Source organism: Aythya marila (genome assembly GCF_965140915.1).
Source record: "Aythya marila genome assembly, chromosome: 4".
NCBI classification, from domain to species: domain Eukaryota; kingdom Metazoa; phylum Chordata; class Aves; order Anseriformes; family Anatidae; genus Aythya; species Aythya marila.
In genome coordinates, this window is record NC_139045.1 from 51,386,520 (window position 1) to 51,412,199 (window position 25,680).

Below are 25,680 nucleotides of genomic sequence, written 5' to 3' on the forward strand. Positions count from 1 at the left end.
AGATTTTCAGGTGTAGTCTCTTAATCCTGTACTAATATTAGACATTGGTCATTTTTTCAAATCCTCTGTTTAACATGTCTGGGCTACTCCTTAATTTGCCCAAAGATTAGCTTTGGTAAACCAACCTGTGAGTGTTTCACTGTAGTCAGCTGATTTCCTTTTCAATTTGTCTTTTGCATGATTTATTGCTTGCTAAGAGAGACTAATTAATTTTAATGGACTGCTAGTATGCGTCTATTGGAATATTGACATTTTATCACCAATTAGCCTGTATTCCTTATCTTATTATGCCATTAGCTGGCATTTTATTACTTTACCTTATAGGATTAGGAAGTGCTTCTTCCTTTGTTTTTCAACATATCTGTTTTTAATTAGGGTGTTTTATTTATTTATTTATTTATTTATTTGGAAAATAGGAGTTTTATATATTGAAAGTATGCAGGCTATGAAGATGTATACTTATATACCAGGAAGGTATACATCCTTCTCTATTTTTTTTCCACCTATATTTTTGAAAGCATCCCCCACTTTGACAACTTAAGCTCCATATGTAAATTTGCATTCAAGCTAGAATTGTCTTCTTTATTCCAAACCATTTCTGCCACAAGAAACTTTGAGTGATTTTTATCTATATCTTGCTAAACTGCAATGCCCAATTTCTTCATTATGAAACACTGCTGCAGGACAGTCTTCTCACTTCTCATCATGAGTATCTTTTGTCATTAGAAGACTGACTGTGTAGGATAATGCAGCATTAAAAGATGTGTGGGGCTGTTATGGGAAACTTAAGCCTACGTAGTGGCCTCACAGACACCTCTGTATCACAGAGCTGTTGTGGGTGTTATATATGGAGTGGTAATTCGTGTCGAGAAAATGGTTGATATTAATAAAGAAGGGGGAGATTTGGGAGTGTGGCCATGGGGGTCGGCAATCCCCGTGGTTGATGGTAACATCAGACTCTTAACGGTGAGGCCATCAGGAATGTAAAAGAGTTTAGAGGGAACAAAGAAGGGTGATTCAGGAGACGCCATGCAGTCTCGGGTTGCTTCTTCTCCAGCCGTTAAGGCATGGAAGTTTCTGGGTGTTTGCTGTTATATTCAAAGTTGTTTGACCAATAAAAAGTTGTTTTGAAAAGAACTGCTGTGGGGAGAAGGGTATAAGAGGGGAGCCTGTCCTCAAGATAAAAAAAAAAAAAAAAAAGGCAACACGATGTAATGAAGTTATGTCAATGGGGAGGCAGAAAGAAGGAATGAAGAGGAGCAGACTAGCAGAACGGAGACCGGGACGGGAACAGGCACATTGATTGCCTCATGAAGACAGGTTCAGCCAAACTCAGCAAACGGCTCATGAAGCTCGTACTGAAAGTCGCTGGAAATGGGTGCATCGGAGCTGGGAAGAAGCTCGAGCTGAGAGAAGCGGACCTGTGCACGCAGCTGCCTCTCTCTGGTAAGCAGCCGCGCATTGTGGAGAATCATACATGTACGTCCTTAGAAACAAACTGTCCTGGTAACCTTACAGCTTATTCTCCTTATTAACAATCAGACAGTTAATGATCCTGAAATATGGGACCAAATTGAGGACAATGATTCAAAGATCGAAGCCGAAATTCCTTTAAGTGGTATATTCTTTATTGCAGCGCTGGATGCACGGGGGATCTCTCCACCTATCGTGCATACCCAAAGCGGAAAGCAGTCTTGAATTTATACAATCAATCTATCAATATTCTACAAGTGCCTATACATATTCATTACCTATCCCCGCCTTCCCTCGCTTCTCATGCTAATTAGCCTTTTGGCACCTTGCGCTTGCGTAGAGCCTCCCAAGAATTGTGGGCAGGGGTCTTTGGGACGTGGGCAGGGGTCTCTGGGAGGAAGACCCCGAGTCTTCCTCACAGTGTACTTTTCACCTTTGGTCAGGAATCTGCTGAATTGGCATGTTTCTTAATTGCGAGAGCTGGTTGTTGCTAATTCTCCCGTTTGTTGTATCTTTATAATGAATTCCAATGTCCAGTTTTGAGATTTATAGTCCTTACGTTTGTTTCTCTGTCCGTCTGCCGCTTCCTTATCATGAGTTTCAGTGTCTTGTTTCGAGATATACAGTCCATGTCTGGGGATTGTCCTTGCCTCCCCAATGCCTCCCCAATACCTCCTTAATCAACAAGGTGTGGGACTCTGCAACTAAAAACGACAAGGTTGCAGTGGGATTGCTCAGCACCTGGTGAGCAGTCTCAGAGGCCTTAAAGAGCCCTGTGGGACCACAGTCAGAAACGTGTGGTTTGCCAGACAGTGCGGGCGCTGCGGGCTCCTTTACTGATCCTTCTGCTATGCCATGGGCCCCTCTGCTGCTACAGCCATCGAAGGCTTTTGCTGTTCTGCCCCTGCTGACCTGGACGTGCCTTTTGACCCAGGCCTTATTGGCCTTGAAAAGGAGATGGATTCGCTTTTCTTCGATCCGGGAAGAACGGGATACATAAAGCCCAAAGACCGAGTTGCTTGACAACTTAAAGCGAGACATATTGTTCAAAAGGAATGGAAAATGGAGACGATTGTAATCAAGAAAAGGAACGGAAAATGGAGACTGTTAAGTCATGGAACTTAAAGGATTGTTTGTTACCTTTTCTGATTGTATAGGCATACTCGGGTTTAGTATGTAAAAGCAATGTTCTATACATTTAGAATGTTTGATGTTCGTGTGTGCGTGTTGGTGGAGTGTAGACTCCCCACACACCCAGCGCTGTTTACTTGCCTTTTATATCTTTTATAAATATTCTTTTATAAATATTACTAAATTCAGATTGAGTTGAGACTTCATTTATAACATAGGGTTATTGTCTGGTAAAAAGGTTGTTGGCATTGGGTATAATTGTTCAAAGAAAACTGCTTGCATTTACACGTTCTGAACAATCTCCTTGGCCAGTAGCTGAAGTTTCATCTATTTACTAGTGTTTATTTATCTGTAGAGCTTTCCTTTGCATAATTCAGACTTGAACTACAATCTGAAGATTGTGCAGTATTTCATTAATAAAGGTCAGAGCATAAAGAAAATCAACACTGAAACGTCTGTTTAAAGTAGTAAAAGTGAGGTTGGGCTACATAAAAATTTGGAAAAGAAATATAAATCCAAATGGATTTCTGCAGCAGTCATAACAGCGTAGATATCGATACTGTTAGACTATTTTACATAGACACTGCCTGATATTTTAAGTCCAGAAGCAAATCATAATTTTGCAATCTCTTTCCATAGCATACAATATCTTGTATTTATATGGAGTGTTCTGCACACAGTGTGATGCTAATTAATGAAGTGGCATACCTATTCACATTTTCTCTAAATTTTCAGTTAAGTATTACTGATGAAATTGTAGAGAATATGAGTCCATATCAAAAATATTCTGTTATTGGTATATTTGGTACATATTGGTAGACTTGTTCACCAAGAATGTTATTTATGGACTACATGATTATTTGGCACAACAGTTTGTAAAAAATACAGGATATAAATTGACAGTTGTTTATATTAGAAATATATAGTATTTCAGTGATAGAAGGAACAACTCTGATGTATGATGATGGAACCAAACAAGAATAATAAAACATACATTAGTGCTTACTCTTTTAAAACAACACTGATTTAGATATATATGTGTGTGTGTGTGTGTGTTTGTGTGTATAAATTTTAATAGATTTGATTAATGGGCTGTGTTGAAAGGTAGCTGAGATACAGGCACAATGTTTTCTTTTGTTGTTTCAGAGGGCTATAACCTCTTCCAGAGTTGCACAGAGAACAGATGAGAATAAGTGTAAGATCTTCTGTCCCCATTCATGAAGATTCACCAGAGGATGTCTGTGCCTGTTAACTTTATACAGCCATTAATTTTAGCCCTGTTGATTACCACTTTAGTTGATGTATGGTCATATCTGCCCTACAAATATACTAGGAAGAAGAGATAAGTGTACATGTACAGTGATGTTGTGGCAACACTTTGGTTTCCAGAGGGACTGGGAAGTCTAAATTTTCCTCCTGGAATCACAGATCTGTGAACTGTTGGGTGAATATAAGGTTTTCAGTCTGAGCATTGAGTAAATCTTTAAAGTTCCTCTCCCATGAACAGATATTTAGTTTCATTGCTTAGTGCGTATTGTATCATATTCAGTTGCTGCTGAGACCTTCAAAAGATAGGAATATGTTAAATTTTGCCCCAGAAAGGTACACAGTATAGTTCTTTTCAGAGTAAGTGATAACCACTGCAGATGCACTGAAGAATTGTACAGGTTATTAACATAACCTCAAAAGAGTTACCCTATTGAATTAGAAGAAAGGTCTTCATATGAATTTATGAATTTATTTAATATCCTTTAGTACTAATGATTTGATTTTTACTAGACTTCTAACTGGCCCTATGCAGATTGTAGTGATAAAAAGAAATTAGCTTTATGTTAAAAATATCATTACTCTATAGTGTTTTTAAAATAAAGTAATCTGCTTCAGAATGTCTGTTATTCTCAGGATGATTTAACAATTTGTCTTAGGTGCATTAGATGTGGAAGCAACAGCAGCAAAGATGGCAGCATAAACATCATGCTCTACTACCTGCCCTTTGCTAAAGAAATGAAAGAGAATGCGGGAGGAAGAAACACTGTGTTGAGAGTGCTGAGACTGACAGCCATGAAAGTGATAAAATCTTATGAAATCAACAACGTGAAGAATATGTATTAACCAATTATGATGACACGGTTTCACTGAAAAGTGGACCCACTACCATTACACCCAAACCGGGCTGTTAGGACAGGTTTCTGTTTCCAAGTGATCAAGAAAATCATGTATATGTATAGCTTTAAATAGATAATGAAAGTTAGTTGAATCCAGAAGCTCTTCTAATGCAGCTTCATCTTTTCTCCTATCAGTACAGAGTTTGAACTGTGAAATACTTTTTTGACTCTGGGTTTTTCTCATTATTCTCATCTGACTTCAAAATATTTTGTAGCCTCTTCTTGTTTGGGAAGGCATGCAGTCTTGGTCTTAGAGCTTGGCCAAGATCCCCATATTCTCAACATCACACATGTAATACACGTGCTACTGGGAGCTAACAAATTCTCAGAAACACCTATAGGGGAGGGTGTTTTGTTTGTTTGTGAGTAAGATGTAGGATTTTTTAATAAATATTTTGTGTATAGCTCACCAGCTTCTTTTCTGACAGGGTGGCGTGACTGCACGTGTTTGATTTGTTTGTTCTTAAGCTTGGACACTGTGATCTTTTATATAGGCTGAGAAAAGGAAGGGATATTGCTTCTGCCTTGTACCATCACTGGGTCACTTGGAGTGGAAAAGTTTTGCTAATCTGAGAAAAAAAAAAAAATAAATCTGGTAGCCTCCAGCAGAAATGACTCAAGGAAACCCATTTTTTTTGTTGTGGTTAATTCTCATTTAGTAAAAGCCCTTTGAGAATTACCAATAGGAAAATATCTAGGCAAATCCAAAGCTGTAGCTGATCTGGATGTCTCATCATAGATGTGGCTTGAGGACAATTGCCATTTTACTGAATTTGTTCCTGTACTATATCACACAACCGACCACATGGAATCCTGTTAACAAATGTTTCAAATTTCAAAACTGTGTTGTTTTGCTTGTTAAAAAGCTAGTACTATATTCATAATTGGTTAAAATCAACTTTTTTTTTTTTTTCCAGCACTGTAATGTCTGTTTCCAAAAAAAAAAAAAAAAGGAAGGAAGGAAGGAAGGAAGGAAGGAAGGAAGGAAGGAAGGAAGGAAGGAAGGAAGGAAGGAAGGAAGGAAAAAAATTTAGATAGAAGCTCTTTCTACATCTCCTTTGATTTGAAATTGTCTTTCAAGAGTGTGGGAAGTTGTAATTAAATGTGGTATTCTGGGTCAGGTCTTCCCTTTAGAGCTGTTCAGTACTTTCTTCTGGGTATGCATGACTTGTCATACTCAGGAATTGCATACATCTTATTCTTTAATGTCTGTATTACTTTGTTCAGAGGCACTGTGATCAATTAGCACAACCAATTATTTCCTATCCTTTTGTTTCCACCTCAGATACTTAGGGAAGAAATTCTTGTTAATAATGTTTAAGATGCCTTTTATACCATTCTATTTCATCCTGTTTTTAACATTTTTGGTCTTCAGCATCAGTTCATTTCTCCAGCTTCCCTTTTAATGGAAGTATCTTGCAGCTTTGTGTCAACAACACATTTTAGCAGCATGCTTCTGTGCAGAGGTCATTACTACAAATACTAAATGAGACACTCGTCTCAAGAATGATTCCTAAGGGAAACCACTTGTCACTTTTCTCTAGCTTAACAATTCAATTTGCAGTGCATCTTCACCTCCCATTTAGTCAGAGGTTGCCACCTTTGTATTTGTGTATCTGTCCTCCTCTTGTCTGGCTTTTTGCAGATCATTGCTGCAAAAGTTTCACAATACTCTTCAAATGAGTGAGAAGTTGTGCTGATGCCTTAGCAAAATATTTATTACTCAGAATTCATCTCTTCATGCAGCTGCAGATTCTATTCCTATCAACGTATTTATAGCACACCCATCACCAAAGTGTAAGAAACCCATGGCAAGCAGAAAAATATGTATATTTACACAAAGCCCACTCAGAGGACTGCAGCACTCAAATGCTGCAAGTTTTTCCTTCGTGTATATAATTTTGCAAAGCAGTTAAGAATTCTTCATGCTTAAATGCCTAAGGAAACTAAGACATTATTTATATTAATTCTTGCATAAAACATCAAGAAAAGTCAATGAAATCTTGGAATATTTAGAGCAGCAATGCTTGTTTATGCAAAGCCATGACACATAAACTCATATTTATTTTTCTATCAGTTAAAATAAGTTCATTCAAAGGACACTAATAATAACATGAAGGCACAATAAATTGAGTTAAAATGTTTGGGCCTATCTTGTATTCTTAAGATCCATGACAAAACTGGTTAGTACAATTTTACAGCCCGAAGAATAATGTTGCCACTGTTTTCTGTGCAGTTGCAGCTGAGAAACAGCTTTTTCCCCCCTTTGCTTCATGACATTTTCTTTTTGTTTATTAAAAATAGAAAAGGACAGCTGCATACTTAGATTTGCATTAACTTCATAAATTGTTAATCCTGAAAAGACATGCTGCTCACAGAGGGGGTTTAGTTTGATGCTGTGGACTCCCATTCAGTGACTATCGCTATTTCTTATGTCTGAAATTGTGCATATCAGGCAATATTTGCTTCTGTATAAACTGAGCCAATTCTCAATGTGTCCCTTGATGCAAGTAAGAGCTTTATTTTTTTTTCTGGAAAAGAGGGCTCTCACATCAATCTACTTTGTCCTGACATCCAGGCTTGGACAAGGGTTAAGGAATCAAGCTGCCACATATGCTACCATATAGTACCTTATACTACCATACACTACCATATACTACTATTTCCAAGCCTCTTTAACTCATTTACTTCCCTGCCATAAGTTTTTCCTTTTATTTTGGCTAAACTGAGATACTGAATATACTTAGTGAAGCCTTTATTAAAGAAATATGAAGGAGGAAAACATGACTGGAATTTTTTCAAAATTTTCATTGCTTACATGACAGATGACAGGAGAGTAGCATTCAATCAAGTGAATGTTTTGGAAACATCTCTAAGCTATGTTCCAGTTACGGAAAAACTGAAAACCACATTAAAAAAAAAAAAAAAAAAAGATTTAAGTATATATGCTGGAACTTAGACAACTCCAAAATTGTCATCCTGAGAAACCTGACTCAGCTACCTCAGCTACTGCTTCACTGTGCAATGTATAGCAGAGTTTTCTATTTTCCAGGCTTTTAGCTTTCAATGTCTGTGTTCCTGGACCGCCTACTGAGATTGTTCCACAAGGCAGAAAATAATTCATCATCTAAAAATGATGAATCCTTTCCTAGTAGCTATGCTTTAAAAACATATCTAAATACAATACACAAACAATAAAAATGAACTGCAAGAGTGATACAATGGTTCCAATCCTAGCAGTGCTGTTTGATGATGACTATGAAGGCATTTCTGAGTTTTTTGAAACAGAGAAGTTTCAGAGGTGTTAAGTTCCTCCAGGTCCAACTATAACATTGCTGAATATAGCACTGTGTCTCTTTTGCATATATTCAGGTTGATGTATGATAATAAATGAGATGCTGTCAGTGAACTCATGTTCTGTTTTAAGTTTGGTGAAAGACCAAAGCACCTCCTTCATTTTCAGCATTGCTGAAATGAAGTTATATTTACAGTACTGCAACTCAGATCAGGATCTGATCCATGCTATCAAAAATGTATCCCTATGAATGTGCCAGAACTGAAATTCTCATTACTGAGCAAACAATAGCAGTAGGAAGCAAAGGATATGGTGATTGTAAAATAATTGCCTGCCTCCACCTGCTGAGGAAAAATGTGTCATATTTTATATTATATAATGTCTTACCATTAGTAGCAATGTATTCCTGTATCTATATTTTTAGTACTGCATTATCTATGTCTACATTATCCATAGATACTGCACAATCCATAAATACTCTTATTCTAATTACTTTACCATGCTCGTTAAAATGGTCCATATTCTTTGCCCCTTTCTTTGCTTTAGTCTTTCACATAAAGACTTTAAATAGCTTCAGAAATATATAATAAAATAATAATCTGTAGAACTATTGGTTCAGTTGTGTTACAGACCAAAAAAAAAAAAAAAAGAAAAGAAAAGGAAAAAAAAAAAAACGGATAATTTCCAAAGTATTGGAAGTTAATTCAATATTTTTTTTTAACTTATGTGGATTTCATCTTTAAAATATTAAAGACTTAGTATAAGACTTACGTATACTTGCTGAAATGACAAAAAATGTCTTAAAACAAGAGTCAAAAATTTAAAAAGCAAAAATCACAAAAATCCTGAGCAAGAGAAGAAGCAAATTTGTTTTAGTCCATCATATACTTAAAAAATGTAAAACCTCCACTATGACTAGGATATTACAAATATATTTTGCCAAGGATCTTCACCCTCATAATGATAATGAGAAATAAAGACAGAACTATTTCCTGTTCTGAAATTGGTTCCTCTTTTATTTTTTCTGTTTTAAATACATTCTCTTTCAAGGGAAACCTCAACATTTTTGTTCTGTTAATAAAAAGTTCCTACCAGTGTTCATCTCACATCTGTGACCTCGTCTGGAATACAGACAGCTCTGAAGCTCTGCTATTCATGCATACTAAGGATAACACGAAAGCTAGCTTTTCAGCATGTAAGTTACAATATCGTGTGTGAAAAATGCAGGATTCCATATTGGCACATTTTTCTTCCTCTTTTCCACATTTGTTTGCACTTTCTTTAAAAGGAACAATGTCATAAACTTTCAATTGATGAGTGAAAATCAAAGTCAATCAGAAGCAGCCAGAAGAACTGGATCTTAATATCACTGGATCTTCGTTCATCTTTTCCATTAAGGACAGAGTAGTCACCTCATGTGTTTAGACTTCATTTGCTTTCCTAAATTTGTCAAACCACAGTCATACCACTCATTAGCAGAGCAGGAACCAAGTAAGAAAAAGGGGATATCTTTTATAGTCTCAAGAAATAAACTTGTTACTGAGTTTATGATCTTGATTTTACTTTCTCTTTGCCCAAGCTGTACTTTATTGTGTAACCCATCTCAGTGAGATTTCTTCTGGTTTAATATTATGAGTATCCAGTTATCATACAATATTTTCAGCAGTAGATCTTGAAAACATTTTCAGAAGAGACCACCCACATTTAACAGATGGAGAAACTCAGGCACCAAGGCAGGGGCACACTGACGTTCATAATGACATTGAAAAGCAGAAGAAAATAACATTTTCAGACACAAAACCAATTTGTTCAGTGTAAATGTCTTGTTGCATTTGAAAGCTCAATGTACAGCTCATTAGGAAAGATATGCTAGAATTGGTAAAACTTGGTTAAATGAAACTAGCATTTGAGGCAATCACATGAGTAATATTAAGAGAAACAAGATGTTGAAAGCAAAATATTTTGTACAAAAATCCTGAGGCCAATAAAAGAGAGGAGTATTTTGACCTTGGGTTCCTTTCTGGGGAATAGAGCGAGAAGAAAAGTAACATGTAGGCCTTTCCTTGATTAATCACCACACAGATAGCACTTGGAAGTCCGAGTTACTGAAGTTACATCATACACCCCTGACAGTCTTATGCATATAGTCTTTTGTCATCTCTGGATCGTGACAGAAAAGAAACAGCACCTCAGCTGTTGTCAAAAGCAGGTTTCAGTTTGGGATGCTGTTGGAAACTTCCAAATGCAGAACTACGACTCACTCTAAGCTCTTTTTGTCACCTGTAAGGAAACAAATGAGTATTTCATTCTGAAAGACTAAATATTCCCAAACCTTATGGTTATTACAAGAAAGAAGTGTTTCATATCAGCTGCCCCTTATCTTCTTCTAAATCTTAATGTTTGGTTTAGTATTTTTGTACAACTAAGATATTATAGCTCTTAGATGAATGCAATGAAGATGCCAATTAATACAAAATGAGATTATATTCATTATGAATGATTATTTGCTAAAATGCATTGAATGCTGCTATTCTAACCCAGTAACTTTTTTGTGATGATATTCCCAAGTAATTATTCCATCTGCTGGCCAATCCTCTGTTGAGCCGGTCCAAGACAGAAAAATAAAATAAATTAGTTTAGATTTAATGAAATTCTGGTAGAACAATTATTGGCTTGACATTGGTCACACTGAGGCAGAACTATTAGTGATAATCAGAGTGAGGTTGTAATTTTCTATGAACTGTTTTCCTTATTAGGTAGGAAAAATGAAAATTATGTTAAAATGAAAATTGTTTGGCAGATGAAATCTAAAGTAATAACTTTCAATAGTACTTCCAACTGTCCCAAAATGACATTAAAGATATTTTTCTTTTCTGCTTTTATTGTTTATGTTGTTACTACTCTTAATTCAAACATTACTCAAATAATTTACTGGAATTTCTGTAAAATGTATAAATGAATGTGTATCTCTCTGAAATTCTCTTACTTATTCTTGTAGTTTGTTTGTTTGTTTGTTTTGCCTCTGTTAGGGCTAAATTAGATAATTGACTAATAGTTATCTATGTTTCTGCACTGATAAGACAAGTGTTGTGAATCTCACAAGATTTGGTATGTTTCATAAAATCCAAAATTCTAACAATAATGAAAGAAATTATAGTCTTTTGGACTCATTTTGTATTCAATTTGCAGGATGGTAGAAAATCAGTGCATGTTTTATTATTTAACATTTTTATTATTTAAAAACTTTTCAAATATAGTTAATATTTCAAGAAAGAATGAGCTTAAATAAACACATTTCAGTCTGAGATGGGCATAATTTATTCATGCAACTGTGTTAAGTGATTAAATATCTCAGTAATGCATATTTATTGTGTCTCCTGATAAGATATCTGAAACTTTGGAAATAAAGGGAGAATAAATTCCTCCTACCTATCCTAATCTTAGTTTCCTCTGGGCTGGGAACCAGTGTATTTTTAACTTGGTCAGGGGTGGAAATGTTACATGTAAATACAACCATTGGACACAACTAGATGTCACCTTGCAGCAAATATTTTTGACAAGGGATTTAAGCAATAAATAAATATTTCAGACAAGATCTCTAAGATCCCTTGGCTTACAAATTCGTGCATTGTGTAGCATATGTAAGCTAAGTAGAATCAGAAGTGTAAATATACATGTATCCACAGGACCAATCCTAAGAGCATAAAAGTGCTCAGAACAGGTCTAGTGTAATTTAGCTGTTGATTAGTGCTGCAGGAAGAAGGGAGAACTACATTAGGAAGAGCTAGGGTGGTGTAAGAAAGCGTTTTAGGAGAGTACTCTAAGAAGTGTTGAGGGAAATCATGGAAAAGCTAACCAGGACCGGCCTGCTCCATTGGCCTACATAACAGAGGACACAAAAATATTCTGGCAAATGGTATTTTCTACCCTATCAAAATAAATTAAATTCAGATAGATTGAAGAAGCAGGTTCTTGTGATAGGGTGAAAACTGATTATAGGCACTTTTGTGTATATTAACAGCAACATGGATTTTTAGTCTTAAATGAGCTTGCTTAAAAACATGGATAATTAATTATACTTTTAAGAAGTGGTCTTTATTTTCCTCCTCTTCCATCCAAACTTTAAGTAACTGTGGAAAACACACCTTTATCTCTTAACAGATCATGTGCTCTGTGCTGTTAATAAATAAATACTATTTTTAAAAAAATATATTTTATTGCTTTGATCCTTGTTTCTCAGTCCGTACATTAAATTTCTCAGTTCTGTGTCAAAGGTGGGTTGTTTGTCCTCACATTCCAGGTATTTGGTTGACTATCTTCACTTAGCCCCACATATTTCCTGTTGTAATTGTAACTCATGGCTCCAACTAGACCATGGTGACTTTATCTATCGCTCACATTCGTGTCATTGCTAAAACTGCTTCTTACTTGAGGGAGAAAATTCCTCTTAAATCTGGACTGCTATTGTGTTATTCTCCTTCAAAATCCTCCTTAAAACTCTCTGTTTCTATGCTGCTCGTATAAGTCTTGACAAAAGATTAGACAGCTGGAGGTCTGAGACAAGCAGCCTATCATGCTGACCAAAACTGCATTTTTTTGGTATTTTCCCATCTGTCTCTTCCCATCTGTTGTTTCTTGTCATGTTCTTAGATTTTAAACTGTTTAGGGGCAAAGGTTGTCTATTAATTAATGCTGATGCAGCCCAACTACATTGTGCACAATGCAGGTGATTAATAGAGCATAGAGTCTGCAACTGCAAGAGGAATAAATTTATTATTAATACCAGCTACATCTTTAATAAAGGTAAATCCATTTTGGGTCTTCATTTTTACGTCTTGTATCAGATTAAATGATAGCATATTTGGGTTAGTTCAAGATATATGACACCACACTTATCTTCACATATTATCCAAGTGAAAGAAAAAATTTTGTGATGTTTCAAATATTGCTGATAGGAATATGTTTTGAATTTTTAAATGTGATCAGTGTACTCCTGTCCCTTAAATGCTTTTGCTTCTGTGTTGTCACAAATTTGGTTTGCTCTTCTGCAAATACTCAGGATTTCTGTTAAGAATTTCACATTGCCTTTACTGCACTGCAGTTGTGATCTGTGCAGTCTCACTGTTTCCCAAAGAGAATTCATTCAGTGAATTCAACCTTCAGTCTTTGTATCTGTTTGTGGGTTTATGTGATATAGTCATAATATTTTGGTTGAGGAAGTGTAGATATATAATATTTTTAGATACAAATCATTTGCAAAATCTTTTTGTTTTTGCACAGGAGAAAATGTGTGGAGTGAATTCAATGTTTAATAACTTTTATTTTACTTAAATATATACCAGATAAATAAGACTGTTTTTTTCCATGTTTTCACATTTTCTGTAGTTATTAGGGTGAATGCTTTGAATGTTCCATAAGGCTGATCTAGGAATTTGGATCTAAAGATAGCGTGCTATTATCAGCATGTGCTTTACATAGTTTAGGATGCGATGCCTCATTAATTACATATTATTTTACTTTATTTTCCATGTACCGGCCATTAATGATAAAATAGATGAATGGCACTGTTATTACTGAAATGTTAGTCTGAAATGTATTTCAAAGCTTGTACATAGAAGTAAGAGAGTGATGGTCATCACTGTTACTTAGGGAAAGCTTTCAACAAACATTTCACAGAATTCTTGAAGATTGACACATCCCAAGAACCTGGAAGGAAAGGCATAAAACTATACAAGTATAATCTGAGTATATTCTGAATTGCCACTCTGTTAGTTCTTTAACTCTTAGGAAAATTCACTGTGAACTCTTAAACTGTGCATTTTATTCTCGGCTAGCTGTCAGTAATCAAAATTAAAATACAGACTCGTTTTGAGTGTGTGTTTCTCATTATTTTGTACTTGAATACTGCCTATAGTGCTATCATTAGTATCATGTAAGCCTGCCAAAATTGCTGGTGCCTAAACTATTTCTTTAATGAGACACTTTTTCTCAAGCCAGTGCGTGGTATTTTGGCAATGTTCTGCTAGTGTGTTTTATACACATTCTGTAAATTCACATTAACATTAATTTATTTTGCATGCTAGTAGGAAAGAAACCTGTGAAATTGAAAGAGACTGAAGGAAGAGGTGGATATTACACATTTTATCTAAAGTGATTGACAATGTAATTGACAGAGCAGAGAAATGTGAGATGATACCAGACAAACTGGAAGTAAAATTGTGGAGGAAAATGTCCCCATATGGTTTATATCTCTCCCCCTCCCCCCCCCCTTTTTTTTCTGCCCATTCTGTCCTTCACAAAGAGAAGAGTTCTTATCAATGTAAGAGTTGTGAATGCATTTACATTAAAAGAAAATATCAAAACAAAGATTCCTTATATTGTTGTGTAATCCCTCTCCTTCAGTCTTGAAATAATTTTTGAGCTTCTGTGGACATAGCAGTGTTTCCAGAAGTGACAGAATCACTGAAGTCCCACTGAAATAAGTTTGTGGTAGGTAGATCTTATTTGAGTGGATATTTTTTACATTCCAAGTATATTTTTATTGAAAGTAAACTACATGTTGATGAGGACATTATTAAGTCAGTATATTTACTGTATGTGTGTATAGTAAAAAGACAGGTTACAGTTTCATGTGTGTTTCAAGTTGCCATAAGCCTTCTCTGAAAAGTGCAATCCCTTCCCTTGTATTGTTTCCTTTCCCTTTGGTGCCTTTTGTTCTGGCACAAACATTTGTGTGGCCACACAGGGGAGCCACATCTGACAGCTGAGAAGTTAAAACTAATTTAGGAAAAACAAAATGTGAGTCATTCAAAAAGGAGTGTTACTTATCTTGGTGGAAAGGGATTCAACTTCATGTTGCCTAAAGCTATTATTAGGGCTTTGCCAAACACAGATCCAGTGGCTAAAAGTCTATTTCACAATTGAGCAGATGCCCAACCAATATCAATATTTACAAAGCAGAAGGAAGCAGCCAGCAATTCAGTTGATGACAGACTGAAATTCCTGATTAAGTTACCCTTAAATATGTTCTTAGAAGAAAGGGGAAAGGAGTGAGGAAGGTGAATGATAAATTGCCACAAGTATCTGACAACCTCAGAAATTCAAGGAAAGCACAGGTATCTAAAAGTCCTTCCCCAGCCCAACAGCTGTTTTCTCTGAATGCGGAAGGATACGGGATAGGAAAGAGAATAGTAAGTCTATAAACCCATAGGTTAATCAGTAATGTATAGTTTGTCCTGTGAATCCTGGGAGGGAGATGCATCTAGGGTTTGTTTCTGCAATATGAAGATGGAATGATTGTCTTTCTTTGTCCCTTTGCCCCCATAAAGCTTTTGTAAGTGCATTGTCTACTTTTTTTTTTTTTTTTTTTTTTTTTTTTCTTGTAATTTAAACCTGTGGTAGAAGTAATTTCAAGAAAATAGTTAGAACAATTTAAAGACATCTGGATCCTTGAAACTGGGATTTTATTGTAGTATCTAGACCAGTATCCTGGTGTTGAAAGAATTGAGAAGACACTTTTAGCTTTAAAGAGGGAGTTGGAAGCTTGGGATTTGCATCAAGGAACTTTCTTCCAGTGATCAATGGTAACAAGATAAGCTTTCTGTCAGCACCAGCTAGGGGAAAGAAGCAATGAAGTCTTAAGGGAGTTTATAAGAACTGCATGATAAAATGTCCTGCTTTTGATACTGTTCCCCTGACTCCTTTTTGTGGTCAATTGAGAATATCACCCTAGATAAGTTTTATTAAATTTCAGATCAATAAATTAATAATTTGAAGATAATTTGGTATAGTTTAATATCAATTAACTATTTTTTTTAAGGAATAGGATTGCTCTTTTTTTGTGAAAACTAATAAACATTTCTCATGGACAGAACAAAAGATTTTAGCTCTTAATTCTGCTAGCCACTGAAAAATAATCAAAAAGAGGCAGATAATATTAGCACATAGAGCTGAGTGCAAACCTACTTGACAGTTTGGAAATGAATGACAAGGATGTTTACCAGAAGTTGCTGAGATATTTCTGAAATACAGTTTGGTCTATTCATTGTTGCAAGTGAAGGTATGGAAGATGCCTGATTTTTATGAAAGTTTTTGTGGTTGTTGTTGTTGTTATTGTTATTTTCATATATACCAATGCACTCATTTCTAAGTTGTCCTTAAGTATCAAATTTATCTTAAATAAAGTTTCAGATTTGGGTCCAAGAAATGACATTTCTCAGTACTTCTTCATAATTTTCAGATTAATATATTTAAAAATGATTATAATTGTGAACTCTTCATTAATTTTACTGGAATGCAACAAATTGTGTTAGAATTTCACTCTCTCCTATATTTATGTACTGTTCTGCCTACCACAGAACCCAGTCAAAAAACTAATAAATGGAAAGAGTATGGTTTTGTTATTTGTTCAAACAAAATTAGGTTGAAGTATCTAATGAATTCAAGTTGGACATCAGAGTGCTTATTGTGAGTGCTTATCAGAGTGCTTCAGTCGTTCCATCTATAAAAAATTTCATCCCTCTATATAAGTTAGTTCCCTTTTTACATTAGTTCTCTCTTTACATTATGAATAATGTTAATATTTAAAATAAAGCTTTACTGGAAGTAAACAAAGAAATTTTCAATAAATAAACAATTTTTTTAACTCCTTCTACTATAACTTTTCTAGAAGTTAATTTAACATCAGGTGGTAGTAAATGTGACTGAAAAAATATTTTTATGTCGTTTTTTGTTTTGCTTTGTTTTTCTTTTGAGACAGAGCACTTATCACTTACAGGCATGTGGTACTAATCTGAAAGATGAATTGGTTCATTCTCTTCAAGTACCACATATCCATTCACACACCACCAAGTTCAACACTATTAAAGGGTAATTTCTCCTGTGAGAGCTATGCCCAGTACAGCCAAAATCTCTACACAGTGCCTTTTAAACTTTTCATGGCAGGTAAGGGGATTTAAATAAAATGCTTCATCAAATGTGCAATCACACACATATTCTTCCTATTGAAATATCCAAGCATTCAAACAACAAATAAACATTCCTAAAAATCCTAATGCTCTGAAATGTTAACAATAAGTGTAACACAAACAATTAAGTGTACAGTTCACACTTTGAAATTTTGTGTTGGAATCAAAGTGTGTGAGATACCTCCTGAGCATATTTTAATTTAATAGGAAATTTGAAATAAAATAGGAAATATGAAAATATGAAATAGGAAATTTGAAATAAATAGGAAATAATTTAATAGGAAATTTGTATTTCCTGTTAAGTTCTGAATGTAGTAAAATGTATCAGAATAATCAAGGAATATATTTTTCCTTCATCTGTCATAATTGCCATGATATATATATATATATATTTGTATATGATACATGTATATGATATATGTATATATATATAAATTTATCACAATTTTTTTAATTTACTACAGTGATTCATTGAATATCCTATTATTTATCATAGGTTCTGTATGTTAGTGAAGCTGATAGTTAAGTCTGTGGTGAGGTTTTCTTTAGAGCATAGTAGTTTCACATGTTCCTGCACTAATATTTGGGGGCTAAAGTATTATCTGCAATAATTTTGCTTGTTTTCACCTAAAGATGAACTTTCCAGGGATGCCAGTAAAAATACACTTTTTGAATTAAGTACTGAAAAGTTATAAGAATATATCTTTCTAAATCTTTTCTTTTTCTTTAAGACGGTATCTTTTCACCCCTTCTTCTTTCACCATTAAATTACTTTCATTCTAAGATTTATTTATTTATTTATTTATCTTACATTCACACTAAAATGAATACTCTTTCTTTTGAAATTATTTTTTTATAACTTAAGGTCACAGATTATGTTGTCTCTGACTTGAATGGGGTCAATATTTTAATCTAAAACATATATATTTTTTAAATGGCTGCAGTTTTGGAACCAGATTCACAGATCAGAATCAGCTTGTTTGTGAAGACAAACTAATCTGCATACCCTGAAGACATGAACTTGAAGCTTTGCCAGATCATAGGTCATATTTACAAAACTGTTTTGTTAAGATGTGAGTAACCTAAATGCTATTCTTCATGTTAAGGAAGCTGTGCTGCAATTCACAAGACTTTTCTGTGTCAGTCTCATCTGCAAACTGACTTGCTTGGCTTTCTTAGGTCACATAAAGTTTAGGTTTTGCTCCAAGTACTGAAGTTGGTTTGTCAACAGTATTGGCCTTTTATACAAGAGTTCAGGGCTTAAAGCATTAATAAATCAAAGCCTCACAGATACTAATTCTCTCTGGTGCCTGAGGGAAGTTAACTCACGACTTCCAAATGTATATATTACCCTGAAGGTACTGGAGTAATTGAAGGTGAAGGGAATATTCTCTTCAGTTTGAAGATATTCTACTTTGCATTGACTCAGTTGGGTCAAAGAACACACAAATGTGAGCATTTGGCTACCCATAGCAATTGATCACTCATCTCAAAGGAGAAAGAAAAATAGGAAAATCTGAGTTTCAATCCTCCTTCTGAAAAATACTTCACTATTTTATACTAAGCATGTTTTGGATCTGGCTTTTAATCCAAAAACTGGTTTGAAATTTTGTTCCAGATGAGATGCAAGCTGAAAACTGAGTATTTGCTTATTTACTTATTTATTTGCTTTTTAAATATTGTATTCGCTATTAAAAAACAACATCAACAACAAAGCAAACACCACAACAAATATTATATTTCTTTTTTCTGGCCATAGAGCAGTTCTTTAGTTTGATTTTGTTATGCATTTAAGAGGACAGAGTGTAGTGGTCCTTTTGTAAACTTCTTTGCCATCAAGCACTATTCTTCAAAATGTGTATGTTCACAGAAGAAATTTCAATAAGATGATATAGCACAGAACTTACAGTTGCTAGTTTTAACCTACAATTCTAGTAGTAAGAGGCAAGCTGAATCCCATAATGGTCTCAAGGAATTAGCTGGATTTTCTCCTATCAGTTGAAATATCATTAATATGCCACAGATCATCATAGAATCATAGAACAGCTTGGGTTGGAAGGGACCTTAAAGACTATTTATTTCCAACTCTCCTACCATGGGTGGGGATGCTACCTCTAGATCAGGTTGCCCATGACATTGTCCAAGCTGGCCTTGAAAACCTCCAGGGATGAGGCATCCATAGCTTCTCTGGGCAACCCCTTCCAGTGCCTCACCACCCTCTGAATGAAGAACTTCTTGCTAACATCTAACTCTTCCCTCTTTTAGTTTAAAACCCTTCCCCCTTGTCCTATCATTATCTGTCTGAACAAAAAGTTGCTCTCCATCTTTTTTTTATAAGCCCCCTTACTGAAAGGCTGCAGTGAGGTCACCCCAGTGCCTTCCTTTCTTCATGCTGAACATCCCCAAGTATCTCAACCTTTCTTCACAGAAGAGGTGAAGAAAGATTTATGCCTCTGATCATCTTTATGGCCCACCCTTGGACCCACTCCTTCTTGTGCTGGGGGCACCAAACCTGGATGCAGTACTCCAAGTGAGACCTCACAAGGACAGAGTATGTACCCTTGTGATTGTAAACTAGACTTTGGTGTTAATTATATTATTGAAAATCAGAGTAACAATGCAAACTCAAATATATTGGGTTTATAGTGCTATCCTGTTGTAGCTCTTAAAATAAATAAATACAAATAAAAAACTTTTTAAAAAATAAAGGTGAAATTAGACCAAAAAAAAAAAAAAAAAAAAAACATATTCCTTTATCAAAAAAGTAACATACTAAGTACTCAGAAGTCTGTTAATGAAAATGTTCTCAGAGTAATTGTAACCTGTCATCAAAATTCACAGGTGACTTTTCTCTAAGCTTTTAGATTAGTGCAATACTTAGAATGCTGGTGAAAAGTAATAAAAAAGGTAGATATACAAGATGGATGAGTCCATCATAATATAGGATTTGATTAGGGTTTTGTTGTTGTTGTTGTTTTGTTTTGTTTTGTTTTACAATAGAATATTAAATATAGTTTATTTTATTTAGATTTTTAAGAATAAAGCATAAAACAATAGGATTTGTGTAATAATGTAATTTGAGAAACTAAGTAGAAGAAAATTTCATTCAGGAATATTAACAAGGCTGTGTACCAGACTGAAATCCTATGTAGCTATGCAAAACAATGAGAAAAAAAGTCTGCATGTCATGCAAAATCATATGCAAATCACATACTGCCAATATTCTCATTCATGCAAAAATTATGAATCAAATTGAAAACCATGTTGTTGGGTTAGATATTTTTATATGTATATAAATACAAATAAAAATAACATTTGTTCTCTTTGCTATCATGTTTTCGAGCCTTCTAAGAGAATCAGTCAGCTTAAGCCTTGTTGTCCTCCTGTTTTCATTTTTGATTTTCTTTATTGTCAGGGTGGTAAAACACTCTGACAGGCTTCCTAGCAAGGTGGTTGATGCCCCATGCCTGTCAGCATTCAAGAAGCATTTGGATAAATGCCCTTAATAATAATATGCTTTGACTTCTGGTTAGTCCTGAAGTGGTCAAGAGTTGGGCTTGATCTTTGTAGGTCACTTCCAACTCAATTATTCTATTCTATGTATTGGAAGTGCCCGGAGAAGTGTTAACTGGGAAATATTGGGAGAACTGGGCAGTGGAGAGGACAACCAGACATACATGGGTAGAGGAGAATGTGTTGGAAAGGACCAAAATGCAGTGACTGACTTCTAGCTTCCCTTAAGTTGGAGAACCAGCAGCAGGTAAGAGGTTCTGGAAAGGGCAAGAGAAGGAGCAACAGGTGAAGGCTGGAAGTCAGTGAAGCTTTTTAGTTACATGCACAGTAGAGCAAATATACTTTCTCTGAGTTTCTATTCTATAGACCTATTCTATCTATACTTGTGGAAAATACATATTTCCAGGTAGACTGACTTGTATGAACATCTTTGGTGATATTTTGGAAGGGCTGAGAAGTTATAGTGGAGCCAGCACCCCATCACACAATCTCAGTCACAAATAAGGGCAATAAGAAGTTGCTTTCTGAAACAGATATCTAAATGAATCCAATAATACCTAATTTGGAAAATTAAAACAAATTTCTTCTGAGGACCCTTTATTATGTATTTATACATTTTTGGGGGGTTTCACCAGGTGTAAAATATTGTGAGAAAACAAAAACAAAAACCTCTCATCCAGCAGGACTTTTGCTTCTGTTAATAACGCGCTATCAAGAAAGAAGTGCAGGAGCATATAGATAATTCTTTCCAAGGGACTATCTGTTAGCTGTTAAAAGGAGAGGTGTGAGAGAAACCTATGTATGGATTAAATTCATTGTGAATTTAGGCAATTCAGTGCTGTAAGGTACTGAACCTCAGGACCCTGATCCAAATAAACACTTACATACCTGCTAATATCAGGCACTTGGATAACCTTGTAGCTGTAAAATGGATTATTTTTTTTATATATTCTTGGAAGTATGTATGTGTGTTTCAATACTTTTTTGAATTAGATCCTTAGTAGAGTATAGGTTTGAGCCCTGGAGAAACAAGGAATAACAATAAAGAAGTAATAGACCAACTAGACATAATATCTTGATTCACGTGGTTAAAGAAAAAAAATAAATGGTCAGGAAAGAGAGTTGAAGTCTACAGGGTGTTGATAACACTAAACTAATTTCTCAGTTGCAGACTGTTGTTACATTTGAAGAAGCTATGATTGTAAACTAGACATCGGTGTTAATTATGTTATTGAAAATCACAGTAACAATACTGAAATCATTATCTGATTAACTGCTCAGTTTTATAATCGCATACTGCACAGGCAGAGTAATTACATGATGCCAGCTGACTGTCTAGATTTAGCATATTCATACAATGGTTTTGAGGTATGAAGTGAAATGCCAGATACAATAATAGAAGGCAGGCATGTAAATCTATTTAAGAAGGTGAACATGTTTCTGGAAGAGAAAGAGTAGGAAAATTTCTGCAGCCGTGCACTAAATATTTTCTACTAAAGAAGTAGAAAATCACTTGTGATTTCCACTCTGAATAATGTAAGCACAAGCCCTGATGGATTGTTTTCTCTTCTCTTTGTATCTTGATTATTCATGGATTTCTCCAGGTGGACTACAGAAATGTGTCACAGTGTCTTGGGATGCTCTCTTAAACAAAAGAAAAGCAGACTGTTGAGTGCTGCTTTGTTAGTTTATTAAATATTTGCTTTTGTGTTTTTCTTTGTTTTGTTTTGTTTTCCCCTGTGTTTCTTATAAAATCTTCTTAGATTCCTTAGATTCCTTTGAATGGCACTGTCAAAAAGACACTAGAGTGTTTGTATTGCTCCTGCATTCTTTATAATTGTAATTATATTTCTAATTTGTAATTCTGAAAAACAGAATAATAAGTGACTCAAAAATCTCCTTGCAACTCTGTCCCACTAACTTGGGGTTGGGCTGTCATACCCAAAGGTTTGGTCCAGGCAAAGACAGTAACTGATGCTCATGGTGTTTGGATAAACTGTAAGGATAAGCTAGGTTTGATAAGACATTTGGATGCTGTTTGGACAGTTTTGTGTCCTAGCAGACACATAACTGTCACTGAAATACTGCTCTTAATTTTCATTTAGATGTTTAAACATCTTTGCTCTGAACTGAAGCCTGTTGAACTCTGTACATATTTCTGTGAGTTTTAGATAGTGTCCCAAACTGACATCATGATGTTTATATGATGTCAGCATAACATCACAGCTGGAGTTTTGAAATAAATTTTCGGAAGTGAGAATACTTGTACAGATTTAGTGACAACCATCTTCACATTCATAATTCTGCTCCAGACTTCAAAGCAAAAATAATATCTGGAGAGAATACAGCCTTGATCCCATTTTCAGTCACATGAAGCACTGAGCAATTCCTGCTGATAGGCCATCAGCTTGCTCTCTCTGCTGCTACAGAGTGCTTCGTTGCTGATAACTTCGTAGCCTCCTTTTCCTTGCCAGCTTGTGCAGTAAGAGATGTACAACCTAATCCTGTACGTGCACTGAGGCAAATCTGGCATAACAACTGACAGTAGGAGAGGAGTGAAATCAGTATATGGCAAAAATAAATAAATCAATAATAATAAAAAGCCTAAAGACTGTCAGTACAGAACGATCTCTGTTATTCCAGGATTAATGCTCTTTTGGAGACTGGGGTTTCTGCATAGCTGACATCTGTAGGGCATGGCATCAGTAGACTGTTCTGAACAGATAAATTAGAGTTTCAAAAAATAAAAATAAAAATTAAAATAAAAATTAAAATTAAAAATCAATGCCCTTGGAATATTTTTCCTTAAGCAAAGGAAAGGGATTGCAGATTGAATGGTAGTATTTTCACAATACTACAAAATCTAATTTCTCATAAACTTCTTGGGATGTGGTGGCAAAATAACTCTTTCAAATTTGCAGGCAGGGATTTCTGATGCAGATAATCAGTGAGGATTATGCACATTTAATTTCCTGGATTCTTCCTAGGCAGGCATTGAATTCTTGCTGAAAACATTTTTAGGTGTGAGGACATTGACAACTGAACACACATGTAGGACCAGACCTAGAAGTCACATACCACTCTGACATAATTCTTTTGACTAAAAGGAAATGCATCCATTTTGTCTCAGCTGAGACCCCGTGTCATGTTTTTCTAAATGGCAGCTGATCAGTTTTCTGTGTAATCCGATGTATATTTAATACTTTTTCTTTCCTGCCTTGTATTAGGGCCACCACAGAGAACTGTTTCCCCGAAACAAGACCATGAGGACAGGAAGCACGACAAAGTCTTGGACAAGGGTAGTGAAAGTGGGACTTCCTGTAACGAGTTGTCCACCTCAAGTTGTGACAGCCACTCAGAAGCAAGCACTCCTCAAGAAAATGCTTCTAGCACTCAGCAGTCTACAGCTCATCAGCCAAATACTCTGACTTTGGATCGTCCATCTAAGAAGGCCCCAGTGCAGTGGATGCCACCTCCAGACAAACGCAGGAACAGTGAACTCTTTCAAACTCTCATTAGCAAGTCCAGAGAAACAAATCTTTCCAAAAAGAAGGTGTGTGAGAAGCTGAGTGTTGAGGAAGAAATGAGAAAATGCATCCAAGATTTTAAAAAAATCCACATTCCAGATTACTTTCCAGAGCGCAAACGTCCTTGGCAGTCTGAACTCTTACAGAAATATGGGTTATAGTACTCAACTCTTTCATTACGTATCTCTGGGGCATTTGATGTTTAATAAGTTGCCACTAACTTACTGATGTCCTTCTCCTGGCCAACTCTGCCACCAGAGCTATTCCTGCTGCTTATTTCCTTCTGTGAACAGTGGATGTTGGATAGTACATGGTTTCTTTAAAAATATATATAAAAAGATAGAAACTTAAAAATACAAAAAAGTGTCTCATCTTAACCACCTCATAATAGCAAAGAAAAATGTGCATGGTGAAGAAAGATGGTTTTTGAACTGTAGTCAGTTGAGCTTCATTATCATTTTGAAATTTATCAAATAAAAATCTCAATCATCAGTTAATGCCTCGTTTTATGTCACAAATAAAAATGACTCAGACTTGCTATGGATGAAGAGAAACAGGGTTGAAAATTTGATTGAACTGGTTTCAGAACTAACTCCCAATGTTCTTTCAATGTTAATGCAATAAAGCAAATACCTATTTTGCATGAGCACAATGTTACAAATAAATCACACAAGAACAAGAGGTTGTCTGTTGCTTGGAGAATTATTTGTTTGATACCAAGCCTATAAACGTAAAACGTCTAAGGGATTGAATTTGCTTTGTTCTGGGTCTGTGATTTTTTTGTGTGTACAGTGTTCTGTATGTAAGGATGGTGTAAATATGCCTTATACTGTTTTATTATTGCACCAACAACGTTCCTCTATTAGTGCTTGTCAGGATTATTTCTGTGAAATGCAAACTTATGACAGATTGTGAAAACTGGTTTGATGGTCTGAAAGTTTCTGTTATGTTAGTCGCTAAAATAGGAGAAAAATAAAAAAGACTTTAATGTATTTATTAAAAGAACCATCTGGTAGATTTTCTTGTCTGTTGTTATCTCCTCTCTCTTTTAAAGAGACTCAAGCAAATTGTTTTTGTTTTGTTTTGTTTTGTTTAATGTTTTCATAACTACTTTGCTAAAAAAAAAAAAAAGAAAACACCACACATGTTTCAAGAGTAGGTGAACAATGTTTAGTGCAGTGCCATTTAATCAGAACAACAGTACAGACTCCAGAAGGAAGAGCTATGCTAGGCTACAGAGGGGAATGAACTAAAACACGGAGTGTTTTCACTAACAGAACTGAAAGCAGTCCAAACTTGACAAGTTCACAAAAATCATCTTAAAAACAGAGGGTTTAAAATATCACAGAAAAATTACACATTTACAGAATAAAGTTTTCTGTGAATAGTCTTTTCTGTGACAAACCTAATTTCTCAAAGCAGATAGAGGAAAATTGATATGGTTTTCATTATAACAAGGTAACTGTGGTGCAGACAGCCATACTTGGAATGGGTAAGGGCTGCTGGGGTCTGCAGGAGAACTGTTGAGTTCTTACACACATGAAATTATCACTGGGCATAAATGCACAAACATATGTATTTATCCCACACATTTATCAGGATTCAATGCC

The 25,680-nt window shown here is 35.2% G+C and overlaps 1 protein-coding gene across 1 annotated transcript in view; it reads left to right on the top strand.

Moving 5' to 3' along the window:
* The window catches only part of KCTD8 (potassium channel tetramerization domain containing 8), a 92,729-nt gene extending 67,723 nt beyond the window's left edge, over window positions 1-25,006 (top strand). The window contains exon 2 of the mRNA XM_082759552.1: window positions 23,771-25,006. Coding sequence (XP_082615678.1) covers window positions 23,771-24,231 — 461 coding nt within the window. The 3' untranslated portion in view covers window positions 24,232-25,006. The remainder of the gene's footprint in view (window positions 1-23,770) is intronic.
* Window positions 25,007-25,680: the final 674 nt, after the last annotated feature.